Source organism: Haliotis asinina, chromosome 6 (assembly GCF_037392515.1).
Source record: "Haliotis asinina isolate JCU_RB_2024 chromosome 6, JCU_Hal_asi_v2, whole genome shotgun sequence".
Classification (NCBI taxonomy): Eukaryota; Metazoa; Mollusca; class Gastropoda; order Lepetellida; family Haliotidae; genus Haliotis; species Haliotis asinina.
In genome coordinates, this window is record NC_090285.1 from 12981664 (window position 1) to 12998651 (window position 16988).

A 16988-nucleotide genomic window follows, 5' to 3' on the forward strand; every position below is an offset into this window, starting at 1 on the left:
TATGGTGAGCTGAAAGGGTGACACCCTTAAAAGGCCGTCTTGCTTTCAGACGGGCTTGATAGAGTCTGTTTTTAACGGCTGAGGTTGAAATGCGTCTTCCAGTGAGTGTGCGGAATTCTCTATTGATGGCAGGGGCCGATTTAAACCTATCGCGTAGAGCAATTAACCTAATGAGACGATCCTGTCGTGGTGTCGTTGATTTTGGTCTACCACGCCCAGGTCTCGTTGCAACCCCAACCGTTTGACGGTACTTATTCCACAGGCGTGAAATTACACTTTTTGATTTACCCATGATTTACCCTGCCGGGCAACTCCACATAATGATGTCCCCCCTCTATCATCCCCACAATTCTCCATTTTAATGCTTCACCGACATACTGCCTCGGAGGCATTTCTGTCAGTAAGTGTCAATCTCTATTGCATTAGTGATTTCGCCTTCTTCAGTACATTTACAGGAGTTAACTTCTGTATGCACGTGTAGCACGTGCTGGACATGCATTATGCGAAATTCCATTGTCATTGGATGTTGCGTTTGGGAGATGCGCCACGATAACGGACCCTGTTACAGTCAAAGTAATCTACATTCAATTTCTTGGTTCCCTTATTTTCTGTCGGTAGTATATGTGGCCGGAAGTATTTAAATAATACCTTGAAATCGATACCATTCAAGATATCTCTAATTCCATGTGTATAATTCAGTAATGATTAAGCGTCTACGAAATAACATAACACATTCGTCATTATATGTATACGTATTATATGCATGAAAAACAAAAAAAAAAAAGAAAAACGAAAAAAAACCCCCAAAAACAAAAAAAGAAACCGGGCAACACCGACATAGTGGTTTCTTGTCTGTTGCGGCAGAATGACAATATTCAACAAATATTTTCCACCTTGGAGAGTCCATATTGTTTTGTCAGTATGCTGGAGGGTTAAACCTGTGTCGAACATCCATGCTTGGATATTACTATCATGACTGGCTCGACCAGAGGGTGAATGTCAAGATGTTTTTAGACGTTTATGACCATTTGGTGAATGGTGAAATACTTCCGTTTTAGTAGCTTGGACGCTTCCATCATGGCTGACTCAGACAGTGGGAGAATACCTCGGTGATACTTGGATGGTTCCATAATGGTTGAGTTAGACAGTGAATTGATGTCATTGTTAATGCTTGGACGCTGCCTTAATGGTCAAGTTAAAGATGGAATTGGTCAGTGGATAAAAACATCGTGCCTTGTTGATTCTTGTGTTAGTCATCCAGTGGATGAAGGCAGAATGATACCACTGTTCCTACTGACAACGTTTCTCTTGCACTATTAGTTGCTTCACAGTAGAGCGATGAATTAGGCAATGAAGGGCTGTTGACGTTAACACGGGATTTGGTAGTCACAACGATTAGCTGTTGACAACGAACACATCAGTCTTGTATTTGCATAACAGGTGTTGTTTTTTGTCATGGACACATACCAACCTCTTCTATAGTGTTTGTAAGAAGTCAGGTCAACATATGAGCATCTTGGCGTTTGCCAAAAATCGTATCAAGAGCACTAGATGGACAGTTTAACTGTCGACATCTTCTCGGGGGGTGAAGATGAAAGGGATTGGTTTCGAAAATGTCCCGAAAACTTCATAAATGATGTCTGGCTCTTCGAAACCTTCTGGCAGTGAGATCTTGAAGTTCTGAAGCACCTGGAATGGAACATGGAAAATTGCAGTCTTATACTTTGTGAACAATTTAGGCTTGTACAGTATTTAAGTTATACCACCACCTTTAAGCTTAGAGAATGGTGCAAGCATTATGCAGAGAAAACCTCGAATCGACATCGTAATGAACAAGTCTTGGTTTTGAATGTTTGATGAACCTATCTTTGCAAAGGCTAAGCGAGGCAGGCTGTGTGTCATTGTATCTTGCCACAACAGTGTCAGTTGCTGACAGTGACAGTCACTATAAATAATTTTTAAAAAATGTGAAATTAGAAATGACTTAATCAGGTCAGTAGAATTAAAATCATGTTTTTGCTGGGATTATAGTTTACAGCAGTTTACAGTTTATTGCTTATGCAGGTTTTCAGTTTAACACTTGCTACAATGTCGAGTGATGTTCTTACTGGTGTACAACGTATGTGCTATTTTGGGTGTTAAATGCAGTTGTGTTGTACTTTAAAATACCATTAACCTCTTCGAGATGTTCCCCAAAATCTGTGTCATGGTACAACCACATACAATGTACTTGTTTATGTCATTTGTTCCCATTGGATTTTCCCATACATTTATGTACTTTGCCTTAAAACGTGCATGGTAATATGTACAGAGAAGCAAAATTACCTATTCACAAACAAAATGAAATGAGATCACGATGTCTAAAATATGACCACGACTCACGGCTGCTGAAAATGAGTCATCAACAAACTTGAATTATCTCTCATGGTAACTTATTTACAACTATAAACGTGAATATAATTCTTGAAATGTACCTGGAATTATTTTTTCAAAATAGTTTGAATAACCTTGCAGCTGTTACGGTTTTAGACCTGCGTTATATAATGAAATAAAGGACATAAAGCACACGTTTGTCTGTTGCACTTCTAATTCATCTCACCATGACCAACAATATATCAATACAAAATTAAATATTTAGATTTGGTTGTTGTAACGAAACTGAAAGTCAGATATCTTCTGTTTCGCTGGCTAATAAACTAGACCACCATTTGTGAAAAATGAGTAAACCAATTCTCTTTTATGTTTTCAAAGTACTTATTTCCTAAATAGACATAATGAATTATGTGTAGATTAGTTTCCGGTCGCACAGAACATATGTTATCTAATGTCTGCAGAGTGATGGCTTTAGTTACTTTGTTGTGTCTGAGGATGGGTAGCATCCCACATACGGAGGATCGTGAGTTCTTCCTGAACGTCATCATTTCTATTCTTGGGCTTATCGTTGTTATCATCGTGACAATTATACAGTTGCAGGGTTTCCAATATTGATATTCGCCATGCCACAATCACATTTATCATCTCGTACATGTTTACAATGGCCTCGATGAAAGCTGTCCTTGGAAAGGTCTTTGTTGTAAGGCATGACAGTACAGGTTACATTTTCTATTATTTGATTAATTGGTGGAAACTTCTTGTTATTGAATAGGTGAGCTTCAGTACCTTTGAGAAATTGTCAATATGTCAGGTGCTTCAAATATATGACGTACCTTAACTGCAGCAAGATTTAATTCCTGTTCAGCAAATCTTTGTCCTACACATTTTCGGGGCCCGAAACTGAAAGGTAGAAGGCCCACGCCAGGTATGTTGTTCGTCAGTTGACCGGTGTGATTCCTCAGCCATCTTTCGGGTATATACTTCTCGGGATCCTTCACATATTCTGGGTTCTTGAGAAGACGTGGGTTGTTCATGATGATGATTGTCTGTGGATTGAAATTCGACATTGACGCAACGTGCAAGTGTGTGAAACAACGCACATTTCAGTTACAGCATCTTGACCTAGCTTGGGAAGCCGGATTCTGGTGCTTGATGTGTATATGTTATAACGAAGCATGAATCATAATTACTGCAAATCTGAGATGCGAGCACAAAACCACTGGATCCTGGTTCGGGGACAGGAATCAACTCATTGAATAACGGATTCGCGTCCTTGCGTTATTAATTGCGTTATAAATGTGTAGATGCCTGAAATTAGGAAGCATCGTGTTATTCAATAGATCTTTTTCACAGTGTTCTCCTTCAGTGTCGCCGATTCGGGCGGATCTGATTACGTTAGAAAAAGGTAAAATTTTTATCTCTCGTTCGGGATAAACAATGATGTAACACAAATAATAAGCATTGCTTTTGTATCCTGATCCGTGGACCGGAGGGCTGTGGGAACCCATACTTATTGAGTCCTCCGTACGACTTGGACGACAGGAGCAGTTATGCCAAATGCACCCGTGATACACTACCGCTGTGTATAGTATCTTTCCTGTTGTCCTCAATGGTTAGAGGGGTTGTGTGATAGGCTAGTGTCCTCATCACACCAGAGGCCCGGGTTCGATACCCCACATGGGTACGATGTGTGAAGCACATTCCTGGTGTCCCTTGCCTTCATTATTGAAAAAGCGGCGTAATACCATCCTCACTCACTGTGGTACGTTCACTGTTCACTGTGTTGGCAGTAAGGTGACTCTCAGTGTGTGTACGACTGCCGCACCGAAACGTGCAAACAGAAGGCTCCCTTTTGTTTTGAGCAAAATAGGGATATTTTTGTCTTCTAGGCAAAAAGGGGAATACTTGCTTCTAGATAAAAGGGTGAATATTAGAGCTTTCATATCCTTGCTGTATAATATTTGATGAAGGCTAAATGTGGAATTTCTCTCATAAATATTACATATGAGCCTCCCTCTCTCTCTCTCTCTCTCTCTCTCTCTCTCTCTCTCTCCATCTCCCGACTCCATGCGTGCACTACACACGATAAATCAGCTTTATCATTGGATTTAATCACTTATACTTTGCTAATGGACTTTCAGATGATTTGCCCGTTACTTTCCCAGGATCAGTAGCACCAGAAAAAGTCGGCATTTGCGGATCAATGTAAAAGGTTAAAAGAGGGAGGTGTCCTTTATTCTGAGTAAAATGTAGATTCACTAATCATGGCTGATGAAGGCGCCCTGTTTCAGAAATACAGTTTACAGTACTTCAGATGTGACCTTCACCTTTGTATTGGGAACATCGCGATTACACCAGGAATGCGTTGTGGTGTGTGACAAGTCACATGTGTCAGGAATTTCAAGCACGCGAGATAATACTAACAGTTCAGTTACGAAACAAGCATATAAGAAAAGAACTTGATGTCCTTCAGGGTTATATTTCGTGCCGTTGAGTGTCTCATGCTGTCCACGAGCGTTATGTTACTATTTAAAACTGGTATGGATATATAATCAAACAATAATGGTTTCGTACTATTTTTGGAGCGAGATGCAGAGAGATTTTGAAAATCGGATTTTGAGAACCTTACACTTTTACAAAATGATTCTATTGACACTTATAGAGACTGACGCTTGTCAGCCATCCGAAGGTCACTGTAAAATTGGTCTTCAGTAACTAATGCTTGTCTTCAGAGGCGAGCTGGCATTGTTGACACGTCATCGTATCCCATTTGCGTAGATTGCTCATGCTGTTGATCACTGGATTGTCTGGACCAGACACGATCAAGTATAGACCTTCGACCTATCCCTATATTCGGTTGCAGAGTGTGGCGTAAAACCTAAGTCCCTCACTGAAAGTAGCACGTCCATATGCAAATATAACGTTTACAACAGTTTACGGTCGACTAGTGAAAGTCTGGCGTAGAATAGGCCTTCATCAAACCATGCTTGCAATAAAAGACGAGTATGCTTCCCGTAAATGTCGACTAACGGGATCGGGTGGTCAGGCTCGCTGACTTGGCTGACACATGTCATCGTTTCCCAGTTGCACAGATCGATGCTCATCCTGTTGATTACTGGATTGTCTGGTCCAGACTCGATTACTTAGCGATTTGTAGCTGGAATATTGCTGTGCTGCGTTTAACTAAACTCACTGACTACTGTCACTCCTTTGTTTTAAGCAATATTTCCGCAGTATCACGACGGAGGACATAAGACATGGGTTTTTACATATTGCACTCGGGGAACTGGTTCGGGATTTAGGCATGGTGAGCGAGCACTCTAACCATTTGGCTACCTTACCACCCTCTTTTTACACGTACTCTCATATGATCTCTCAACCATTTCAGATCAAAATATGTTAATCGTTGATCTCCAACACGCCTAAAGATCAACACGAATGACAGATTAGAACAAAAACTGCCCTCGACGATATTGCGATCATGAGCGGATACATAAGGTTTATGTATACAGAATGTTTCTGCACACCTGATTTTGCTTGTGCGACTTGACACCTGAAGGGATCGCCGAGGACAGTACGACGCGTGGATGACCTGACCTACATAAAGATATCGACTGCATTGACCCGTGACCCACATTTTGTGCGGCCGTTTGCTTTCGTTTAGATTATCCTGTAAAAACATTTTTAAAATCCTCATGCTGCTAATGCGGGGGCCCAACAGATAACAGTGATTTCGGTAATCGCACCTGTGAACAGTGATCCAGTCACACCAAGGCGTGTCTGCGTAATGTGGGATAATCTCCCGAAGTGACGTTCTCTCGTTAAACAACACGAACTAAGGTGCTGACATTCTCTTTCCACAGTGGTTACTTGTCATATCTTCCTACGTAACCTCCGTTCTAATACGACCCTTTCACGGTGCGAGTGTTGAAGGCTCGTGATTGGAGGCAATCAGATTTAGTAGTGCAATCAGCGACCTTGTTTCAAAAGTGATCGTTCGCAAGATCTCGATAATTTCCGGATGCATCGTAAAAACTAGAACCGCTTCCCGAGCGCGATACTCAAATGTTTCTTCTAGACAGAACTCAGTCATGTCATATTTGTTTCTCCACATTGCTTGCATTTGTCAATTTGAATCTAGGTCGATGTAACACGTGTTCTGATTGGACAAAAAAGGGAAATAAATGTGCTGCCATTCTTTACCACTAGGGGATTTTGTGAGAACCGCGAATTATGGCCATATTAGAACAGATGTTCATAGGATGATATAACAAGTAACCTCTGTGGGAAGAGAATGAGGTGCTGACAGATCTCGGAACATAATGGGTCTGTAGTGGATTCGAACCTCAAATCTCAGGTTTCTAGAGTGCGCAAGGGAGGAAACTCTACACAGTAACCGCTTAGACTAGAGAGCCATCAGGGCACAAGCATATGTAGCGACATCATCACTAAAACTACCTGTTCTAGTTTACCTTTTAGTCTGGCGCCGATGGTTTAATTTATGTGTCCTTATTTTGTTGAATAAGCATCTTCATTATGTAGACTGCACATGGCTATTTTAAGTCACACGGTTCCCGGCTTTCATTTCGTGTACCGGAAATGACGTCGGCATATGATTTCGAATCATGCATATCATCATTGCGCATGACAACCATTAAACAAGGGCGCCGTACCAACATTAAATAATGGAATGCATGTGCTCGGCAGACTGTAAATAAATTAACTTACATCTTTGGGTATGTAGTACCCGTTGAGATTCAGTCCATTTTGTAATATACGGGCAGTCCCTGTTGGTACCGGATAACGCATCCTGGAATACAAGACAATCAGTCAGAGTCGGTCTCCAGCAAGCCATGTTTGTCTTAAGTGGCGACTAACGGGATTGGTTGGTCAGGCTCGCTGATTTGGATAACACATGCTAATGAGTCTGGTCACAAGATTGTCTGGTCCAGATTCCATCATTTACAGACGGTCACTGCAATATTGTTATGTGCAAATAGTTACTTTAACACATACAGACGTTACTGTAATACATACAGAATGATCAGTGTCATGGTATAAATATCCCATTCTAACGTATTTTGTACACTTTGTTAAAAATTGCACTTGGAAATCACTAGGCCAAATGAAGTTTATCATTTGTTTAATTGTATGAAATTGTTAACGGCTGAAGGGATGGTGTAAATCCAGCTAGGGTCCATGCAGGAAGCAAATATACCCCATGGTCTTTAATATGGTGATCTGCCTTCTGTTGTTGGCGATTTATAGCCTGTTTTTACCTTGCATTGTCAACTATAATTTCATTCTATAATTACTTTCTTAGATCTCATTCCTAGTTTTAAATAGGAATTTGTGATAATCTAGTTGTTTTACTGTCCTTCTTTGATAGTTTTATATGATTTACATGTACTTATGATGAATTTACAACTTTTTTAAGTTACGATATGGCTGAAATATTGCCACTGTGACTTGTTTAACTCACTCATTATTCATCTGAAGATACACTTTGTTGGGACGCCTTCAACTCGATTTTCCTTTTGGACAAAGTGACAGCAAAATTCTCTCTCGTAATCAGTATCGACACTAACTCGAGCGAACAGTTCTCTGCCCAGAAAACACAAGAACATTGAGAATATTTAATCAGTATGTCAAAACGTCAAAGCGAAAGAATATTCAGTCTCGATTTCCACCGAAACAGGCTCTGTTGGGCGCAAAAGACAAAATGCTGGTCAAAACTGTGTGTCGTACCTGAAGCCCTCCTTCAGACACGCCTTCAGATACGGCATATTTGATAGCGCCTCCTCCGTCAGCGGCGCCGTGGGCCCAACCTCTCTCATGACCTCCGCGTGCAGCTTGTCCTGAACCTCAGGACTGCTTGCTAGTGCATACAGGAAGAACTCGAGATTTTTGGCAGTCTGGAAAACGCGAATCATCAAAATTCAAAAGATGATTCAAGATAACAATCAAGTGTAAAAGGTGCGTTGAATAATATTCCATCCGGCGTTAAAGACGGTTAAATAGGAAGTTCAGAGAGAATGATTTCTGGTAGTTTTACAACGACTGTTACTGAAATGCTGTTCACATGCATGGGACGGGCCAATCCTTTAGACACAAAATGAATGTTGCAGGTGTTATAAGTGTATGCATGAAGTAAGTGAGTATGGTTTTACGTCGCTAGCCTAGTCCACAGCCCCTCTGACCTTAGAGGGCAACTGGAAAGATACTGTACACAGCGATAGTGTATCACGGGTGCTGTTGACATAACTGCAGCGACATGTGTATATTGGGCAAGTCGTACGGACGACCCAAACCCACCGCCCTACAGATACAAAAAAGATGAGAGGGCGTGGTGCACGCCGCGTCTCAGAATCATACTTCACCTGAATTATTCTAGCAATTATCGGCAAGATCCTTTTACTGTGGCCTATACTCGTGAGTTCAATTCAGACCTAACCCGATCACGATCCATGATTTGTCAGTAGCATACCCGTTCTGACAATTATTTTACTTTCACTATGTATGGCTTGATACAAGAGTAACAGCGTAGGAAGTGAGTGAATGAGCGAGAGTGAGAAAGTAAGTTGGGTTTTACGCCTCTCTCAGCAATATTCCAGCTATATAGCGGCGGTCTGTTAATAATCGAGACTGGAGCAGACAATCCAGTGCAATATGTAAAACCCATGTCTTATGTCCTCCGTCTTGATATTGCGGAAATATTGCTTAAAACAAAGGAGTGACAGCAGCGAGGGAGTTTAGTTAAACGCAGCACAGCAATATTCCAGCTATAAATCGCTAAGTAATCGAGTCTGGACCAGACAATCCAGTAATCAACAGGATGAGCATCGATTTGCGCACTTGGGAACCGATGACATCTGTCAACCAAGTCAGCGAGCCTAACCACCCGACCCCGTTAGTCGCCTCTTACGACAAGCATGATCGCCTTTTATGTCAAGCGTGGGTTGCTGAAGGCCTATTCTACGCCAGACCTACGCGGGTCTGAGTGAGCGAGAGCGTTGGAAGTATGTGAGTGAGTGAGTGAATGATAGCGTTGGGATTGAGTGAGTGGTGGCATTGAAAGGGTGTGAGAGTGTTGGAGTGAGTGCGTGAGTGAGTGGGTGAATGAGTAATGAGTAATCTCCTTACCGAGTCTGTACCTCCCACCATGAGATCTTGCATGACTGCGCTGATCTCGTCAACACTCTGAGACCCCGAAGCGAACAGAGACAGAATAAAGTTGGCTTCTCCGGGATCCCACTTTCCAGACTTCTCCAACTCCAAACCCCGCTGGATGGCTTCTGTTGCAGCCTTGCTGGAAAACCTGAAAATAGCATCATTGGTTTGAAGTCATTGGATATATTTACACGGCTAGGTGAAGACCCGTGCCAAATTCGATCTTCAGTAACCCATAACAGCATGCGACGACTAACGGAACTGGTTGCTAGGCTCGCTACTTTGGTTGACTCATATAGTTGTATCCCAAATGGATAGTTCGGTGGTCACACTTAGGAGATAAACATCATGTGTTGGCCAATTTCCGGGTGTTATTGAGTATTTGAAGCACGTGAATGCATTTGGAACCGACGGCTGCTGACGCGATTATTATCAAAATAGCTTAAAATATTGCTGAGGGCAGCGTTGAACACCAAACGTCAGGAGGGTCTGACTGTTTTCAAGAAATAAATAGCTTGCGGAATGGATAAAAAGTTTATTAATTTGACTTTTAACATACCATTAAACCAGATACTGGCTGGGTTTAATTCCTCATATTAGTACCATTTGAAACCCATTGCTGATGTGTCCACATCGTGAGATGCGTTTCACGCATGGATACTGATAAAGACGGCGTAAAACTATACCCAGCATACATCCTAGATTTACAGATAGATGCAATGCCTTTTGTAGAACAACGACTAAAAAATGTTTGTAAATGTTCCATGGCAACGAACGGCAAAGATGGTTTCATTATTCATTGAGCTTGTTCCGATTACAAATAAGCGTCTTTGAATTCGCGTGGAAGGGCATTGTCGGTTCGAGGGTTGAATTCATGTGCAAAGTAAGTTCAAAGCTTCGTTAAATTTCCAAGTTACACTGACACTTCAGGACAGAGACACACCACTATACTATGAATGGATTGTCCTCATCCTGCACGAACCTGAAATTCATTCTCGTTGTCTGAAAGGTAGCAATCGATCGCTCGGTCCAAGCTCTGCTTATTTCCAACCCGGGAGTTATTTAATTGGTATTTCTCCTCTCACGGGTACTAAGCAGGAGTCATAAGTAGACAGGGGACTCTACGGTGATGTGACACGTGATACTTCAGGTCATTAGGCGCTTGGGTACAGTTCGATGTTTACCTCTGAACCCGAAATATACATTATAGCTCGAAGTTCCAGTATTTAGAGTGAAAGTGATTTAGAACTGACAAATGCTGCGTCTATTTTATATTTCACTGTCTTCTTTAAATTGTGCGTTTTGTTTCACTGGTCAGGATATGTTGATTGGATGTGCGGTGTTCATGCTTGTAAGAACAGATTGCCTGGCTCTTTTAAGCATCTGATATATCATGAATTTTGGATTGCGGCGCAAAAAGACATTAACTCACTCGTATGCTTTATCGGCAGCCCTCTTCATCCTCATGTACATCGGCGTTCGGAAAAATCTGTACAATGGCGCCTTGCCGATGAAAGTGTTAAACACAGCAAAGAATTCTTTAACAGCAGTGAGATACTCCTCACAGTCTTGAGGAATGGTGTCTTGAGACAGGAAGCCCATCCTTTTGTTAAAGACGACGACCGATATAGCTGAAAATATACAACAGGAAACTATAATTAGTGAGTTAGTGTAGCCGTACGCCGTTTCTAGCAATACTCCCGCAATATCACACAGGGGACACCAGAAATGGGTTTCCTTTATCCTTATGGGAATCGAACCCGGGCTTTCGGTGTGGCGAGCAAACGCATTAATCACTAGGCCACCCCACCGCCCAGATATCATTACCAAACATGCTGAGAAAATAGTGGCTGAATGAAATATCCTATTTGAAATACACATTTACAAATTGTCAATAATAATGTTTAATGTTTCAGATTGAATGTCTTTTTTAAAAGAAAACAAACTGTGTCTTTATGCTGTGGTGTAGAAAACAAATCACCTTGATGAAATAAAACGTGTTTCGGAGGAACCCGGCTCGGAGAGGTGTCAGAGGCAAATTTGTAAGCAAATGGCAGTTATCTGTTCTTCACGTGTATTCATATGTCTAGGTTAAGAACTCACCCTCTACGGCAAACCTGAAATAGGTTTCTCTCAGCTCGTGTGCCGACAAAGGCTTGGACTTGAGAAGAGAGATGAACTCGTCCGCGACCTTGTTCTGTACTGGGAGATAATGCAGGGCTGACCGTGGAGGCAGTAACTTCTTCTGAACCCGTTTCCGGAGCTGCCACCATTCTTTGCCATTTCTGTAGACAGGAGAATAAACAGTTTCAGATAGGATGAGCTTACCCACCTCCAAAACTTCTTGAAAACATGGAATTTCTGCTCACAAATGCCGTATTTCCCTATTTGGTCATGTAGTACCTTGCAAGAGAATGACATAAGTCGGAACATATTTCTTTTTTATTTCGAGTCATCAATCACTACATTAGTTTCCGAGACTCCAATATTTGAATATTGTGGCGTTTAAACAACATACAAGCAAATACGAACAAGAGAACACCAACTTACAAGACTCCAAGGTTGACAGGCCTGTTTTCTCTTTTGACGTATGTTTCATATAGGTCTAAGGATGGTCTAATTGGATACTTCTCCTCGTGTCTGATAATGGTCTCCATAGCTTCGGGATCGGCGGTACACACATACCACTTGCCAAGACGGATACGGAATGTTTCCCCGAGTTCATCGTGGAGCTGTCCAAGAAGACGGTGTATCGTCACACCGGTGTAGTCAGCTGAAACAAAACAAGAAATATATAAACTGTCGTATAATGATAATGATGATAATGTAGATAATGATAATTATAGTGCCCAAGTTCTCTTCATGAAGGTTATTTTAACAAAGGTTACATAATGCTGCCACTTTCGTTGTTCATATGAGGAGCACACTATCGTAGCAGTGTACCGGTGATGACTTCAATACACAATACCGAGTGACGTTTTTGAATCCCGAAATTTTAGCGGTTTGTAGGTGAATGATATACATGACTTGCCCCTCTTAGATTTATGCACCATGGGTTGTTGTTATAATATTGTATAACCCGGTTAATGGTGGTATCAAGACGCTATCTCAGACTGTTCCGCCATTTAGTGGAAAACAAAGGGCTCTGAATAACGGTTCGCTTTCTCTCTATTCTCGTGGGTTTTACAGACCAGGAGCTTGTAAGAGCTGTCTTCTATCTCCTCCTGTTTTCGACGGTTGTGTTCTTTGATTTAAATATGTAATTATTTGATTTTGGACATACCAGTTTGACGGGTAGTGTTGCCTCAAGACGGCAAGGTGTGGTGGAGGTATGGTGCTCATACTATCGACCACTGTGTTATCTTACCCCTCCAGATTATTTTCAGGTCACCATGATAAGTGGAAATATGTCTACGACACAAAACGCAGACACACTTTAGGTCAGAGAGTTTGATAAAATAACTGTGCCTACCTCCATCTGAATGCCATTAAATACTTTGGCATTTATTCCTGCGGTGGTTTTGGCAAAGGAAACAGCATACTGTTTATTGGGATCGTCCTTGAACGAAAAAACCCATAACCACAGTCGCCCTTGAATGTTGTTTAGAATAGGGAATGTATCAGTTATGTGGAACTTCCGCAATGACCCATCTGCTTTCGTTATAACCTCAGGGGCACCCCAGTGACCTCGACAGGCCCATCTGCCATTTTGCACTTGCTCAAACATGACTCAAATTCGGTTCCATCAACAAACATATTCTCTCCTGGCACTAATGACTGGTTAACATACTTTAAAAACTACTTACGAAGTATACAAACTTCAGCGGCACGTGTTTCACATCCATCTTTACCTTTGACAAGGTTCCAGCCAAATTTCTGAAGTATTTATCTTTGTTATTGTCTAAAGTATTCAAACTCAAGCAACGCATACCACAAGGGCCATGGCAAGCCGATAACACCACGGTCAAGGCCGAATGCAGCGGCAATGTCATGCTGTCGGGTGAGTGAGTGCTGTTCTTATCACGGAATCATGAAACTGAATAACGCCGACCCGCGTTTTTTCTGAAACTGAATACATCCGTTTGCGCTGATACAAAACTACCCTTATGTTACGCTGACACAACAGTGAGCGAGTTAGTAATGTTTTACGCCGTTTTAAACAATATTACAGCCTTATCATGGCGGGGAACACCAGAAATGAGCTTCACATATTTTACACATGTGGGGAATTGAACCCGGATCTTTTTCGTGACGACCGAACGCTTTAACCACTCCCCGTTAGCTGGTGGAAAGCCGTGGTTGCATTCCTCATCACTCAAAGCGGGTAACCAGATTTTATTACACGTTATTTTTCATCGACTTAAAAGAATAATGAATATGTATACTATCTTGGTATTTTCTTCTCATACCATGAACCAACAGAACGTAATGGTATTTTCATTTCAGGAAAACGTCCATTTTTAAAGCCTTGAATTTCACGCCATCGTCACGCCAGATCTTAAGTATATGCTAGTGAGTCGGTATGGGTTTACACCGCTTGTAGCAATATTCCACCAATACCACGGCGGGACATCTGAAATCGGTTTCACACATTGTACCCATGTGGGGAATCGAACCCGGGTCTTCGGCGTGACGAGCGAACGCTTTAACCACTAGGCTACCCCGAAGCCCATTCAAGCACATGTTAACAATCGGATAATTACAATTTCATTGGAACCTGGCTGATTTTGCCAGCGTATACGTATGCATGCTTGTGTGGATGTATATTTGTATCCATGACGTCATTGCCATCAAGTAACATGTCTCTCACTGATGTACATATAAACACAGAATTCTATACGGTGCCACATGTAATACCATGTTTATGAAACGAGTGAATGGTCCGGTGTCCATCGAGCGAAAGCTTAAGACAGACTAGACATAAACTTACTGAATGGTTTAAAGTTGAATAGTGCCCCGATAACCGGCCAGCTTCGGGGGCCGCTCGGCGTTGGCATGTCTTCGAAGGGCTGGATGTGGGCGGCATCAATGAGACTGGGCACTGAAGCGCTAGACTTGCCAGCCATCAATTCCATCTGTCCCTTGGCCCTCGCCCCTGCTCGCAAAAACCGCGGACACTGTTGCATGTTTCTGAAATCGATATCAGTAATACAGACATTGTTTTACATCGGGGTTGTTTAGTTCAGGTCGACGTCTTTGACTTTCAAGGTTAGTCATTAACCAGCAAATCCCTGACCGTCAAATGGTTGAAGGTATTTGTTTCGTTAATGTTACTACTTTCTAAACGTAGCTACTTTGTATGGTATTTTTACAATACCAAGTATGACGCTTGTTGAACAGATTGTTTTCGACAGGAAGGGAACATCCAACACAGGTTCATATGACGGTTTTCACGATACAAAAGGAGGCACGTGTTTGCACAAGGTATTGTTCAGTTGACTTATCTCATGTACAGCATCGTGTACTGTCTGTCCGTATATCAGTTATGCTAATCGCTGTTTATAATACCAGTTCATGAGACCACTTCAAAACATGATTTCTTGCATTAAAGGCTCGATGGCGTTGTTGACATCGTCATCGTATCCCAGATGTGTATATATATGCTCATGATGTTGATCACTGGAATATCTGACCCAGACTCTAATATTTACAGGCTACCGCCATATATATTGAATGTAGTTGCATACAAAACCGATATGTAAGGTAGACAAAAAGCAAATGGATTTAATAACCTCATTATACACAACGACAGAATGGCTTCAGGGAGCATTGTTGAAAGATTGGGCCTCATCAAATAACAATATCCTCTCTGTTAATAAAAGCACATATCAGTTTAAAAATGTGTACATAAATATAGAACTGGTATACATATTAGAAGACACGTAGTCAAACTCGAATTTGCAAAGCCGGCTTTTTCTGGAATCAATATGCTCACCGCTATAAATACACCCCTCTTTCACTAAACCTATTAATGTTATTCAAGGGTATCTATAATTAATGATAAAAAAATTTAAATATCTAAATATACCGTACAGACAGAGAAGGGTCAACGTGACTCTTTCCCAGTAAAGTTGTATTGAGAATGTACTGATAAAATATGCAAGGAAGCGAAGACGAAAACGGTCTCAAACATCCACTGAAAGAGATTACATTTGGGTAGAGTTGAAAAAATACACAGAATTTAGTGAAATTGACATATGCAGTGAAGTAAACGTCTATAATTCAACAATTTGATTTTCTTTCACATTGTTTAACATATCCTGCAATGTAATGGTTCAACATAAGTAAATGAAACAGGCTTTCGAACAGATGGTATAGAAATGAAAATATTGCAAACGCATGTAATCATTGTCAAACATATAAGTCTGCCTTACCTTTGTGTATTAGTACCAAGTCCTCGAATGTCACAACCGAAACATTACAAACATAATCGTAACATCAACCTCCGTTATATAGATACCTAGATGAATATTCATGAGCCACGTGACTTGCTGATTGCCGGTAACGTCAGAGCGAAACTGAGAAGAAAGTTCAAAGGTCAGATATTTGATTCGGGGACAAACCGACAACTGTTTACCCGCGTGTGCTAATCATTTATAATCTTTTTGGGTTTTTTTGAGATAATAAAGACATATGTTGTTGAAAAGGAATGTTTTTCTCATTACAAGGTATTGCTGACAATCTTTGACTAATCTACATTTAATCGAAAATACGATTGATTGGACACCGACTTTGTGCTTATAAAAAGATTTTATATGAAGCAGAATCTCACAGGCAGGGGCTACAAATTAGCTGATCTGCTTTACCAGAAGCATCTACTGAATGAATGTTGTGTGAAGCCGCACCAATCCAGCTAAATTACAGTCCTGCTTAAAATTATGAAATTCGCTTTGGGGACCAGTTCGGCAATGCAATAGGCATTTTATTGGTATAAAGACACTTATACAATTTGAATATTTGTCTTGAGTATTACTTTTTTATGAAACGTCTTGCCATTTTCAGAAATAGATTAAGATAAAAAAGATCCGAATGTAATTTCATCTTTTGAGTCTTTTATAGGAAATTTTGAATATTTTTTTCTTGAGAAGAATACCTTTCACCGATACAATATTCCAACAATATCACGCGAGAACACAAGAACATGGGCTTCTTTCATGGGAGAAATCGGACCCGGGTGATCAGGGTGACGAACAAACGCTTCAAGCACGAGGGTACGGTCATTAGCGTGACGAACAAACGCTTCAAGCACGAGGGTACGATCATTAGCGTGACGAACAAACGCTTCAACCACTAGGGTTCGGTCATTGGCGTGACGAACGAACGCTTCAACCACTAGGGTACGTTCATCAGCGTGACGAACAAACGCTTCAACCACTAGGGTACGGTCATCAGCGTGACGAACAAACGCTTCAACCACTAGGGTACGGTCATCAGCGTGACGAACA

The 16988-nt window shown here is 41.3% G+C and overlaps 1 protein-coding gene across 2 annotated transcripts; it reads right to left on the minus strand.

Annotated features, from left to right (window-relative positions):
- Positions 1–736: 736 nt before the first annotated feature.
- On the minus strand, positions 737–16023 carry LOC137287200 (probable cytochrome P450 12a5, mitochondrial). Of its 2 annotated transcripts, XM_067819383.1 has the most exons (10): positions 15918–16023; positions 14474–14673; positions 12094–12316; positions 11647–11828; positions 10976–11174; positions 9517–9691; positions 8122–8288; positions 7102–7183; positions 3207–3419; positions 737–1689 (listed from the first exon to the last, which is right to left on the minus strand). In XM_067819383.1, exons 2-10 carry the CDS (start codon positions 14667–14669, stop codon positions 1561–1563), a joined length of 1566 nt encoding a protein of 521 aa, XP_067675484.1. In that variant the 5' UTR covers positions 14670–14673; positions 15918–16023; the 3' UTR covers positions 737–1560. The 2 variants fall into 2 exon arrangements, with proteins under 2 accessions (XP_067675484.1, XP_067675486.1); XM_067819385.1 differs by lacking the exons at positions 14474–14673; positions 15918–16023 and adding an exon at positions 13350–13491.
- Positions 16024–16988: the final 965 nt, after the last annotated feature.

Bases quoted from the DNA above. Each gene is read 5' to 3' on its own strand.
- LOC137287200 (XM_067819383.1), bottom strand. From the start codon at position 14,669: ATGCAACAGTGTCCGCGGTTTTTGCGAGCAGGGGCGAGGGCCAAGGGA. The intron at 12,317-14,473 runs GTAAGTTTATGT...GTTTTGTTTCAG, and splicing joins ATTCAACTTTAAACCATTCA to CTGACTACACCGGTGTGACG. The intron at 3,420-7,101 runs GTAAGTTAATTT...TTCAATCCACAG, and splicing joins GGTACTACATACCCAAAGAT to ACAATCATCATCATGAACAA.